At 42.5% G+C, this 13,728-nt stretch overlaps 1 protein-coding gene across 10 annotated transcripts in view; it reads left to right on the top strand.

Moving 5' to 3' along the window:
• Nucleotides 1-13,728, top strand: part of NPAS3 (neuronal PAS domain protein 3) — a 464,246-nt gene that overhangs the window by 278,440 nt on the left and 172,078 nt on the right. For all 10 annotated transcript variants that reach the window (XM_056547020.1, XM_056547019.1, XM_056547023.1 and 7 more), the window contains one exon: nucleotides 11,018-11,100. In XM_056547020.1, coding sequence (XP_056402995.1) covers nucleotides 11,018-11,100 — 83 coding nt within the window. The remainder of the gene's footprint in view (nucleotides 1-11,017; nucleotides 11,101-13,728) is intronic.

Below are 13,728 nucleotides of genomic sequence, written 5' to 3'. Positions count from 1 at the left end.
ATTGATGAGATTTATTGTTTATTTGATTATCTTTTAAAATATCATTCTTGAAAAGTAATTTCAAGAATTTTAATGTGAGGGTCTGCCTTATGAATAGGGGTCCTAAATGGCTTCCCGGATTATCTACTGTATATACACTCTAGCTAGCCACCACCTATGAAGATGATCAGCATATAAACATACATCGGTTCCTATAATCCTTAGTGGGTTCACCATCTCCAAACACTACTCCATAATTCACAGTTGTTTTAGTCCGATTTCTTCTGATACTTTGGGTATTTATTTAGGGTTTCCATTGTTCGCTTTATAACGCTCCCGACAAAGAAACCGAACGTCCTCAGAAAGCTAGCAATATCCTTTAGCTAGCCAAATAAAAAATATTCTTTTACCTTCAAGCTTGCCGCTTTCATTGACAGCTAGCTTAACACTCTGCTCTGGCTTTTCTTTTTAAGTAAATTGTCCATTGTCTATCCCATACAATATTACACATTGAGATCCCGATGTTCTCATTGTCGGATCTTCTGATGGGGTGATCTTTTTTCTCTCAAGAGCTTTTGCTAATTGTCAGCCTGGAGCAGAAAGGTTACATGTGCTTGCATACTATTCCAATGACGACACTGCACCCCCTTTCCAAATTCCATCCCCGGTCTCCAAGCCGCCCCACACTTGTGTAATGTAATGGCAGAACAAGTTGCTTAGTAACTTCAAGAGCTAAACATCTTTCCCATTCATAGGGAGATGCTCAATGTGGAGGGAACCCACGGGGGGCCGCGGCCGATCTGGGTAATGTAATGAAGCTTTCACACTCCCCAACGAGCCTTGTTCTGTCATAGTCCCGTGGCTTTTACCTCCTACGAGGACAAGATCATCATAGAGGTCTGGCTCCGAGTGAAAGAAAAATGTGCCATAGAAAAAGTTCAGGAAACATAAAAGTTGCCACAGAAATAGAGCGCACACGATACAAAGGCATTTTTGGGGACTGGCCGTGGATAGAGGGAGCAAACTAGGCAGACAGGGTTTCTGTGTTCTACAAAAGACACATTGAGGCTCCAGGGTAGCGCCTGCTGAGAGAGATGCTTTGGCCCAGAAGAAATGTTGTCCATTGGTCTGGTTGGTGTCTACGCCATAATATTTAGCGCCATAATATGCACAGAATTTTTTTTTTGCAAAGAAAGCAAAAAACCCTTTAGACAGAAGGGCAAGGATTATAAAGTCTAGTCTTCAAGTAGATAGGCCGAGCAGTTGTTATCTTGCCGTCAGACTCTGTGTTTGTCACAAGCAGCCACACTCGCACAGGCTGAGATATACACACACTGGCTCTTTCACACAGTCAACATGCTTCAGGGCAGACAATTTACATCTGAATGATTCGCATTTGCATATAATGCATCCGATCTGCATATATCAGATCTCATCTGCATATGAAATGCATGCTAGTGGCCCACCAGTGGCTGAAGCCGAGAGTCGGAGACCAAGGTCACAGTTACAAGGTCATAGTTGAGAGCAGAAGATCCGGCATATCCCTGGAGGAAGACGAGAGTAGTCCTTACTACCGGTTCATGGTTACACTTCTCGTGTAGCAGACACCTAAACCTTTACTCACAGTAGGGCCTGTTTTCTAAATCATCCAAGAACAAACTAAATTCTCATGAAAAGTTTGAGATTGTGATATTTGCTTATTTGGTGCTTATTATGACTTGCGAGGAGATATTCGCACATACTGAATCCACTGTGGATTTCATGTAGATCCTGAAGATTTTAGCTGTTTTGTCCAGTGATTAATTCTGCAGCATGAAATCCACCACAGATTAAGTCCATGTGAATGCACCATGATAGTGTGAGGCTGGGTCCATATGTATCCTGCCATCCGACTCAGTGAACCCAGCCAAAACTGGCCTCCAATGATGGCAAAGAGTATCCAGCAGATTCGGCAGTCATTATTTGCGCAGGCTGACCAGGGGAGCGCAGCGAGGTTCATTCCCCCGGCGCCATCTGCCGTCTGAATTGAGGCACCAAATAAATGTGAACTTTCCTATTAAAATGAATTGGATCAGTTCTACCACCAGTTTCCCTCTTTTCTACAGCGCTGGAGGGAAATGCCCCTGGATCTTCAGTTATATGTGAAGGGGGCCTAAGTAGAATGGTAAGCTTGACTAAGTATGAAGGTGCAATAGTGTACAACATATGAGCGTGCTCGTAAAGGAATCTTTATCGGCCAGTCCATTGAAGGGCAAGATTTGAGCAGAGAAATAAATATTGCATGTCTTATTTTTTTTCTCCGCTCAACTCTTGTAAAATACCGAACACTTGACGACTCAACATTCAAGTCAGGACCTGGCTTCAGGGTTAATGGTCTGTTCGACCCAAAAAAACTAAACAAAAAAAGCTGTACGGACCCTGAACGGGTCGGAGCCCAACCTTCGGCTGAACTTAGGCCAACAAAAGTATTGGCAAGGCAAACGTACTTTTAATTTTACTCCCTGATCTGAGGAAGGGAGGGATCCTCCCGAAACGCGTCATCTGTCCGTTTTTTATTTTCTATTAATAAAATGTCCTGCTGAGGACTTTTGCATCACCTCTGGCTTCCCCTTATCCTTCATACCTGAGTCAGCAGCGCCAATTTAAAGGGTCCTTTCCCTGCCTTGCTTCTACCTCCTACTCCAGGACGACTTTGTCTACTCCGGCAACCCTTTGGCTCAGCAGCGGCTCGTATCCCTAGCACCCCAACTGTGTTTGTGGGTTACATGCGCTATTGATACTATCACATGGTGAGCAGCCACCTATAAGCCCCGCACCACTCTCTTACCCCTGGGTAATACACGAGACGCCGTCCGTCGGTCCTTTTTTTCTCTTCACAGATACTTTTAATTTTGGGGCTCAACCAGAATATTTTTTTTGTATATACCCACAGAATCCTTTGTATCTGTCCTGCTTTAGTCTCCTTATTCTGTTCAAGGTACACTTATTTTGAAGCCATTTTGTGTAATAAGGTTGTTGCAACTTGCTGAAGTTAAAACTGGGCATCAGAAGGGGGAGGAAAGGGGATTTAAGTGACTAAAAGGGGGTACTCTGGCCCTGAGACATCTTATCCCCTATCCAGCGGGGCCAGCTCACACGCCGCGGTGCCAGCTCACAAACAGCCGGTGGCGAATACAAGATTGCGGGGGGTCCCCAGCGGCAGGACCCCCGTGGTGAGACATCTTATCCCCTATCTTTTGGATAGGGGATAAGATGTCTCAGAGCCGGAGTACCCCTTTAAAGCCTTTATATAAGTCAGGATGGATCCATGCTTTCATATTGTTTATGCCAAATTCTGACCCTGCCATCTGAATGTTGCAGCTGGAATTGAGACTCATCAGACCAGGTAACATTCTTCTAGTCTTCCATTGTCCAATTTTGGTGCCTCTGCAAATTGTAGCCGGTTTCCTGTTTTAGCTGACAAAAGCAACACCTGGTGCGGCCTTCTGCCAAATGCGTAGCTTGTAGCTTCTGGGCCCTGATGCAAAATCTGCAACAGGGCCCCATATGCCAATTATATTACTGGTCTCTAATGGGGCAGATGTGCTTTAGGGCCCCAGTGCGACTGCTACCCCTATAGCTACGCCCCTGCCTACTGCTGCGGTAACCCATCTTCTTCAAAGTTGGACCTATTATGCGTTCAGAGATGGTTTTTTGCATACCTTGGTTGTAACTGGTTACTGTTTTTGTGTCGTCCAGAGATACAAGATAAAGACTGCTCACCCAGATCAGGATAACCACCTGTGCAGGGACCCACCAGACCCGCCTCCGGCTTCACAAGCAGCACAATTCCAACAAAGAAAAATGTCCAGCATCCAGGTGAAATCCAACAGGGTATATCTTTATTGAGAAACTTGAATATACACGCTTAAAACACTTTGACGCGTTTCATGCTTTTGCGCTTAGTCATCAACTAAGCACAAAAGCGTGAAACGCGTCAGAGTGTTTTAAACATGTATATGCAAGTTTCTCAATAAAGATATACCCTGTTGTATTTCACCTGAATGCTGGACATTTTTCTTCGTTGGAACTGGTTTTGTGTCATCTTGAACCAGTCTGCCCATTCTCCTTTGACACCAACAAGGCATTTTCGTTCACACAACTGCCGCTCACTGGATGTATCCTCTATTTTGGACCATTCTCCGTAAACCCTAGAGATAGTTGTGCATGAAAATCCCAGTAGATCAGCAGTTTTTCAATAACTCAAACCAGACCACCATGTCCCGTTCAAAGTCGCTTACATCCCTTTGCTTCCCCATTCTGATGCTCCATTTGAAATTAAGCAAGTTGTATTGACCACGTCTACATGCCTGATTGAGTTGCTGCCGTATGATGAGCGGATTAGCTATTTGTGTTAAAGGGGTTATCCAGGAAAAAAACTGGCTCCAGAAAGTTAAACAGATTTGTAAATTACTTCTATTAAAAAAATCTTAATCCTTTCAGTACTTATGAGCTTCTGAAGTTGAGTTGTTCTTTTCTGTCTAAGTACTCTCTGATAACACGTGTCTCGGGAAACGCCCAGTTTAGAAGAGATTTGCTATGGGGATTTCCGAGACACATGTCATCATGGAGCACTTATACAGAAAAGAACAACTCAACTTCAGAAGCCCATAAGTACTGAAAGGATTAAGATTTTTTAATAGAAGTAATTTACAAATCTGTTTAACTTTCTGGAGCCAGTTGATATATATATATATATATATATATATATATATATATATATAAAAAAGTTTTTTTTCCTGGATAACCCCTTTAACAGGTGTACCTAATACAGTGGCAGGTGAGGGTATATAGCAAATAAAAAAATCATAGTGCAGGCCAGTGGTCTTCAACCTGCGGACCTCCAGATGTTGCAAAACTACAACTCCCAGCATGACCGGACAGCCAACGGCTGTCCGGGCATGCTGGGAGTTGTAGTTTTGCAACATCTGGAGGTCCACAGGTTGAAGACCACTGGTGTAGGCAGTCGGGCGTCTATCTCTCGCTCTCTGAAAGCGAGCACGTTCTGCTAACCTGCAGGTATTTAGCATTACCACATTTGTTTTGACATAGGCAGAATTATACTTTCACCAAGCGGTGATGTTTGCCTCCTACACTGCATAATAACATGAATGATTAGACTGAGATTTGTGACTGACATGACACCGAAATCTCTTCTGTAAGCTGCGGTGATGTATTTCCAAGCCGTACTCCATGTACTCCGAGCCTGCCTGGTGCAAAGAGGGAAATGTAGTATGAAAGCCTTTCGCAGACTCTATAACATACATTTAAAGGGGTATTCCAGGAAAAAACTTGAGATATATATATATATATATATATATATATATATATATATATATATATATATCTCAACTGGCTCCAGAAAGTTAAACAGATTTGTAAATTACTTCTATGAAAAAATCTTAATCCTTTCCATAATTATCAGCTGCTGAAGTTGAGTTGTTGTTGTTTTCTGTCGGGCAACAGTGCTCTCTGCTGGCATCTCTGCTTGTCTCGGGAACTGCACAGAGTAGAAAAGGTTTGCTCTGGGGATTTGCTTCTAAACTGGGTGGTTCCTGAGACACGTGTCATCAGAGAGCACTTAGAAAAAGAACAACTCAACTTCAGCAGCTCATAAGTACTGAAAGGATTAAGATTTTTTTAATAGAAGTAATTTACAAATCTGTTTAAAGAGGTTATCCAGGAAAAAACTTTTTTTTTATATATATATATCAACTGGCTCCAGAAAGTTAAACAGATTGGTAAATTACTTCTATTAAAAAATGTTAATCCTTTCAATAATTATCAGCTTCTGAAGTTGAGTTGTTCTTTTCTGTCTAAGTGCTCTCTGATGACACGTGTCTTGGGAACTGCCCAGTTTAGAAGCAAATCTCCATAGCAAACCTCTTCTACTCTGTGCAGTTCCCGAGACAAGCAGAGATGTCAGCAGAGAGCACTGTTGCCAGACAGAAAACAATGATAATTATTGAAAGGATTAAGATTTTTTAATAGAAGTAATTTACCAATCTGTTAAACTTTCTGGCACCAGTTGATATATAAAAAAAAAAAAAAAGTTTTTTTCCTAGAATACCTCTTTAACTTTCTGGAGCCAGTTGATATATATATATATATATATATATATATAGATAGATAGATAGATAGATATATAGGTCAGATTGTGTCCTGCCTAAGCGTGTGAATAAAGCCATTGACAAGTTTTACCTGCATTTTCTCGAGTGCCGGACGTTTTCTTTTCTGTGAGAGTTCTACTAAGCCGGGAGCGGTACCGGTGTCCGCAGCACGAGATAGCGCAGCAAACGCGAGAGTGGTGAGCAGCCTGACCCTATCTGCATATATATATATATAAATAATATTTAAAAAAAAGTTTTTTCCTGGATAACCCCTTTAAGGCAGATATTCTGTCTCTGTTATAAAATAAAGCCACTAACACTCTCAAAGTTTTTGCCTATACACCAAATGTTTCCCAGAAAGGCTCAACAGGCTGCCGGCCCCTTCCACGCCGCTGATGAGGTTGTAATATAATCAGATCTGTACAACAGGATTGTTCTTCTCCGAACGATAATCTCATAACCAAGGAAATTAGGAAGACATAAAGTGGATGAGTTTTAGACAGATTTGTTTTACCGTAGTTTTTTAATTAAAAGAGAAAAAAATGTTAGAATTTTTTTTTTTTAAATGGACTAATTTTAATTTGGGCATCTCACAAGGATCAGGTTAATTACAGCGCGTTAATCAGGACCGGGCACTATGGCACTCGGGTGTCACGATGAATTTAGCGTAATAGGGAGTGAAACGCTCGCTTCTTGCTATTCCCAGGGCCCAACGCTTAGAGCCTCTCCTGCCATTTACCGTACAGCCTAAGGTCCACAGATAGAGTGCTTGCTCGGATAGCGCTGCTGGAGTTTCAGAACACAGATAATCAATTGCTGAACATCGCTTGATGTAGAGGACTCAGCACATATATTAAATTACACAACAATAGTGTCTGCCCAGGGCCTAGATGTTCATTTTGCTGGATTACATGTACTTCCAACCACAAACCAATATTCAATTACCTGTCTTCAAGATGACGTGGAGGAAGACTGTAACCAACGTATACCAACTGACTGCAGAACTGTTGTATTTGTTCTATATTAGACTGTATGTCCTATAGTACACATGCACACAGTAACGTCATGTTACATGCACAAGCAACAGACTGCACCATGTGCAGCAGCATGCATGTCACAGGCAGCGTGCAAACTTTAGCCAATGGAAGGAAGGGGTGAATATGATTGGACCCAAATGTGTCCATCAGCTGGCTCTCAGCATGTTCTTCCATGACTGGTTTTGTTCCAGTCACTGACTTTCTCATTGTTCGTGTAGATATGATTGTTTTTTACTTATTTAAGAGCCGATGTACGCAGGGCCAGATTAAGGCTGCCTGGAAGACTGAGCACTTCATAATGATGACCCCCCTCCCCGACAGTTCTCCCACATTAGGTAGACAGTATAGTTCCCCCACATTAGGTAGACAGTATAGTTCCTCCCACATTAGGTAGACAGTATAGTTCCCCACATTAGGTAGACAGTATAGTTCCCCCCACATTAGGTAGACAGTATAGTTCCCCCACATTAGGTGCAGTACGGCTCCCCCACATTAGGTGCAGTATAGTTCCCCGCATTAGGTGCAGTATAGTTCCCCACATTAGGTGCAGTTCAGTTCCCCCACATTAGGTGCAGTATAGTTCCCCACATTAGGTGCAGTATAGTTCCCCACATTAGGTACAGTACAGTTCCCCCACATTAGGTGCAGTATAGTTTCCCCACGTTAGGTGCAGTATAGTTCCCCACATTAGGTGCAGTATAGTTCCGCCACATTAGGTGCAGTATAGTTCCCCCACATTAGGTGCCATATAGTTCCCCACATTAGGTGCAGTAAAGTTCCCCCACAGACATACAGCCTTCAGCAATATACAGTGTATGGCTGGAGGCTGTATGCCTGTTTACTGCCCCACTTCAGTGTTCTGACCACCACTCCTCCGGTCCGGCGTCACCATCTACTGCTATGACCTATGGGCCATAGCAGTAGGTCCCGGGACCGGAGAGGAGCGGTGGTCGGAACACTGAAGATGACGTGCCGCTGGTGACTTACCATACGCGCGTCCTCCTCACAGCTCCGCTCTTCTATGGGCGCACACACGGGATATAAGTGACGTCCCTGCATGCGCTACCTCCTGGCGGCCCCTGCGTTTTTAATGTTAACACGGGGCTGCAGAGAGGTAACAGGGACATCCTTGTGTCCTGAAAAGCACGGGGCCCGGAGCAGGCGCTCCAGAAGCACCAATGATGATCTGGCCCTGGATGTATGTGCTCTCAAGTCACCCAAGTGCAAGTGTTCACTCACAAAAAACGTGCACAAGAATGCGGTCCATCGCAAGCCCTTCTCCGACAGGAGATAGGCCCCCTATAAACCAAACTTTTCACCTCCAGGCCAGAAGGCACCTCCAGGCACCTTGTACAATGAATGCTCCTTTCGCCAAAGTTACTCAGGGACCAAAAGTGCTCCTGGCAAACAACCGGGCAGAACTAAGTTGTCGCCGAGGAGCCAGTATAACTGGCTTGGCACTGCTGCTGAAGCAGAGGTGCCTGGGGCATGGCAGGGAGGTGAGGAACCTGATGGCCATACACACCTCCCCTAAACCGGCAGGAGGGACACCCAGAAGGGCTACCGCACCCTGACCAATCCTAGTGGACAAACGGAACACAAAACGTGGTCACAGTGATAAAAATAAATAAATACATGATATATCTCAAGAAGATTCGGTAAAAATGGCACAGGCAAAGCAGATTTGTGGTTGCTTTCAAGGGTATTTCCCTAGATTGTTGCTACATCAGTTGTGATTAGAGAGTATTTGCATTGATGTCATTTTGGTAAACCAACTCTAAGCCCACTTTCACACTGCAGTATTTTGGCCAATCTTTTGCCTCAGGAGTCCAAAAAAAAACCTCAGACCTCCCCAGTGATCTTCATAATGAAAGGGATGCAGTACAAGTGTATAAATGTATGGTCTTCAGAATTTTACCTGCACTTCGCCTTTACTAGTCACCAGACTGAACATTGACCCTACGAAGCAGGACCCCCTGCGATCTCCTGAATGGGGCCCGGCAGTCTGCCAGAAGTGGCCCTTCCATCCCCGCTGGAAGCTGCGGCCGACAAGCCCCCTCTTTGTATCTCTATGGGATACATGAAGGGGAATAAGTTATATTTCTCTACAGAACTCCTTTAAGTGATATCTGGTGAAATACAGAAAAAAAAAAAACCCTGGAATGGTCTGCACAACCTTTTCTCAGTCATATAGAGTTGAATGTAGAATTTCAAAGGGCTTTATTAAAAATGTCACACCATAACGCATTTCTGGGCTCAATGGGGCCCCTTCATCAGAGTTATTTAAGGGTCTTTACACTCTACAGCTTTACTCATGTAGCTCCACATTTTGCTTCTCACTCATGTAGCTCCACGGTGTTCCTTATTACATTACCAGCATTTACTAGACCCTCACAGTTTTTTTTAAAGGGGTACTCCGGTGTAAAACTTTTTTTTTTTTTAAATCAACTTGTGCCAGAAAGTTAAACAGATTTGTAAATCACTTCTATTAAAAAATCTTAATCCTTCCAGTACTTATTAGCTGCTGAATACTACAGAGGAAATTATTTTCTTTTTGTAACACAGTGCTCTCTGCTGAATCACGAGCGCAGTGCTCTCTGCTGACATCTCTGTCCATTTTAAGAACTGTCCAGAGTAGGAGAAAATCCCCATAGCAAACATATGCTGCTCTGGACAGTTCCTAAAATGGACAGAGATGTCAGCAGAGAGCCCCGTGCTCGTGATGTCAGCAGAGAGCACTGTGTTCCAAAAAGAAAAGAATTTCCTCTGTAGTATTCGGAAGCTAATAAGTACTGGAAGGATTAAGATTTTTTTAACAGAAGTAATTTACAAATCTGTTTAACTTTCTGGCACCAGTTGATTTAAAAAAAAAAAGTTTTCCACTGGAGTACCCCTTTAAATATACAATTATGAAAGTAACATTGGGACCCCCCCCCCCCCTCGAACCCACATTTTGCTTCTCACTATACCCAATGTTTAGATGGCAACTTTTCTCATTTGTGATCAACAGGACGTTGATATCTTCTGTAGCCTACTTTTTTTTTTATATTAAAGGGGTTATCCAGGAAAAAACTTTTTTTTTATATATATATATCAACTGGCTTCAGAAAGTTTAACAGATTTGTAAATTACTTCTATTAAAAAATCTTAATCCTTTCAGTACTTATGAGCTGAGGAAGTTGAGTTGTTCTTTTCTGTCTAAGTGCTCTCTGATGACACCTGTCTCGGGAACCGCCCAGTTTAGAAGCAAATCCCCATAGCAAACCTCTTCTACTCTGTGCAGTTCCCGAGACAAGCAGAGATGTCAGCAGAGAGCACTGTTGCCAGACAGAAAACCACAACTCAACTTCAGCAGCTGATAATTATTGAAAGGATTAAGATTTTTTTTTTATAGAATTAATTTACAAATCTGTTTAGCTCTCTGGAGCCAGTTGATATATATATATATATATATATATATATATATATATATATATATAAAATAAAAATAAAAGTTTTTTCCTGGAATACCCCTTTCAAGTGTCAAGTTAAGACTCTACAGCAGTGGTCTCCAAACTGTGGACCTCCAGATGTTGCAAAACTGCAACTCCCAGTATGCCCGGACAGCCATTGGCTGTCCGGGCATACTGGGAGTTGTAGTTTTGCAACATCTGGAGGTCCACAGTTTGGAAACCACTGCTCTACAGCAACGTTCCTCTAGCACTTTGATTATGGAATATTAGAACAAAGTTTGGATACAATCCACTATGATCTTCTGTGGCTGTCTACTGAAGCCATGTAGAATGTATGATATGGTAAATGTGTGACCCGGTCTTTTTACTAAAGAACATTTCTTTTCTTTTATTTTTTTAGTTATAGGATCCCAGAGGAGAAGAAGCCCCAGCTCTGTGGCCATTGATGTCTTTGACTCTCATCTTGGTAGTCACATCCTACAGGTAACGCATATACTGTTATGTATACTCTCATATACTCTCCAATATATCATCACAGAATGTACTGTAACCTTAAAGGGGAACTCCGGTGGAAAACATTTATTTTTATTTTTAAATTAACTGGTGCCAGAAATTTAAAAAGATTTGTAAATTACTTCTATTAAAAAAATATTTACCCTTCCAGTACTTTTATGCAGCTGTAAGCTACAGAGGAAAATTCTTTTCTTTTTGAATTTCTTTTTTGTCTTGTCCACAGTGCTCTCTGCTGACACCTAAAGCCTGTATCAGGAACTGTCCAGAGCAGGAGAAAATCCTCATAGCAAACCTATCATGCTCTGGTGAGTTCCCGACATGGACAGAGGTGTCAGCAGAGAGCACTGTGGTCAGACAGAAAGGAAATCCAAGAAGAAAATAATTTCCTCTGTAGCATACAGCTGCTAAAAACTACTGGAAGGGTAAAGATGTTTTTTTAATAGAAGTCATTTACAGTTACAAATCTGTTTAATTTTCTGACACCAGTTGATTTAAAAAAATTTAATGTTTTCCACCGGAGTACCCCTTTAAAGAGTATCTGTCACCAAATAAATCTTTTTATATAATGTTCCTTGTGTAATTAGCAGACACTTTCCCGTTCACATGCTTTTAAAGTTATAAACATAAATATTTTAAAAAATGTAATAGAAAAAATGACCACTAGGTGACTCTGTTCTGTTCTCTGCCTCAATTAATACAGTGAGTTTGGTCTCCTCCCGGCCTGGCAGGAGACCAAGCTCAGGAAGTGCTTCTCTGTACTGAGCTTGAGTGACAGCTGCACAGAGCCTCACTGAATCATGCACAGAGCCTCACTGAATCATGCACAGAGCCTCACTGAATCATGCATAGAGCCTCACTGAATCATGCATAGAGCCTCACTGAAAGCTGCACAGAGCCTGAGGTCTTCTTTTCATCACAGTACTGCAAACATGTGAGGGCGGAAGTTCTCCCCCAGCAGGCTTCAGTGATGTCATGCCTGCTGGGAAACGCCCACTTTCTCCTGCTGGGAGATTGCACTATGTGAGCAAGAATAAAAGTAAGGTACACAGCTTTTTAAAGCTCTGAAATTTAGAAAAGTTTATTTGGTGTCAGGTACTTTTTAACTGATCGATAAACTGTGCCGGAAATAACTTTTCCTATTGTTTACTACATGATTTTATTTTATTTTACTTTATAGCAGATTTCAATTTAATGTTAGTATTTTATTAGTTATTAATGTAAGTAGACATACCATTTGTTTTTAATTTTGATGCTGCAGTTTGTATCATTGGGAGTGGTTGATCTGAGTTGTTGACTTTATCATCTACTATATTTTAAGCCTTTATCTACTATATATAATGATGTTGGCTATTGATGATGGGTTATAGGTTGTTGGGTTTTTGTGTACCTAGTTGATTACTAGACAAGTGGTTAAAGGGGTACTGTACCCCTAGACATCTTATCCCCTATCGAAAGGATAGGGGATAAGATGTCTGATCGCGGGGTCCCACCCGATAGAACCCCGCAATATAGCATGCAGCACCCACCGTATCTGCTTCCGGAAGCTCTAGAGGTTCTGGCTCCTGACCACAGGGACGGAAGATCGTGACGTCACGACTCCGCCCCTGTGTGACGACAGGCTCCGCCCCCTCAATGCAAGTCTATGGGAGGGGCGTGACGGCTCTAGAGCAGTGATGTTTTGGGGCTGTCGCTGGGCAACACAGACTTTCAACTTCCCCTAAAGGTTTTCTATGGGGTTGAGAACTGGAGACTGGCTAGGCCACTCCAGGACCTTAAAAATACTTCTTAAGAAGCCACTCCTTCATTGCCTGGGCGGTGTGTTTGTGATCATTTTTACACCACAGGGTGAGATCTTGCGTGAGGCCCAAGATTGAGGGAGATTATCAGTGGTCTTGTATGTCTTCCATTTTCTAATATTTGCTCCCACAGTTGATTTCTTCACACCAAGCTGCTTGCCTATTGCAGATTCAGTCTTCCCAGCCTGGTGCAGGTCTACAATTTTGGTCCTTCGACAGCTCTTTGGTCTTGGCCATAGTGCAGTTTGGAGTGTGACTGTTTGAGGTTGTGGACAGGTGTCTTTCATACTGATAACAACTTCAAACAGAGGCCATTAATACAAAGGCCATTCTTGCATACTGGGAGTTGTAGTTGTGCAACAGCTGGAGGTACACTGGTTAGAGAAACACTGATCAACTATCAAGTTAGCTGCACCCTCTCTATCTGGAAGAGTCTTTGTTAGGTGCTTAGCATGAAATGTTGCATATCTTGGTCTAAACACTAGTTAATTAGATGCACATCTGAGGCTAGCCGGATTAGATGGAGGGCTGAATATTTTGTGAACATCTTCCATATCATGGGCCAACATAATTTGCTACCACTCCAGGTCTTTTTCTTTCCTTTTTTCTTTTTCTTTCTTTTTCTTTTTGCACACATCATGCGCACTCACTATAACTAGTCCTACAGTGCCACCTGTTTTATCCCAGCACTGCTGGATCCATGTAACAGGGTCATGTGATCACCAGCCTGACATTTAGAAAATCACAGAGTGGTCAGTCCTGGATCAGCTGACTTCCTGTGATCTACAGGGTGACATCATGA

This window comes from Hyla sarda, chromosome 11, assembly GCF_029499605.1.
Source record: "Hyla sarda isolate aHylSar1 chromosome 11, aHylSar1.hap1, whole genome shotgun sequence".
In the NCBI taxonomy this organism is placed as follows: Eukaryota; Metazoa; Chordata; class Amphibia; order Anura; family Hylidae; genus Hyla; species Hyla sarda.
The sequence above is the reverse complement of the archived record's forward strand: the minus strand, read 5'-3'. Positions and strand labels throughout refer to the sequence as shown.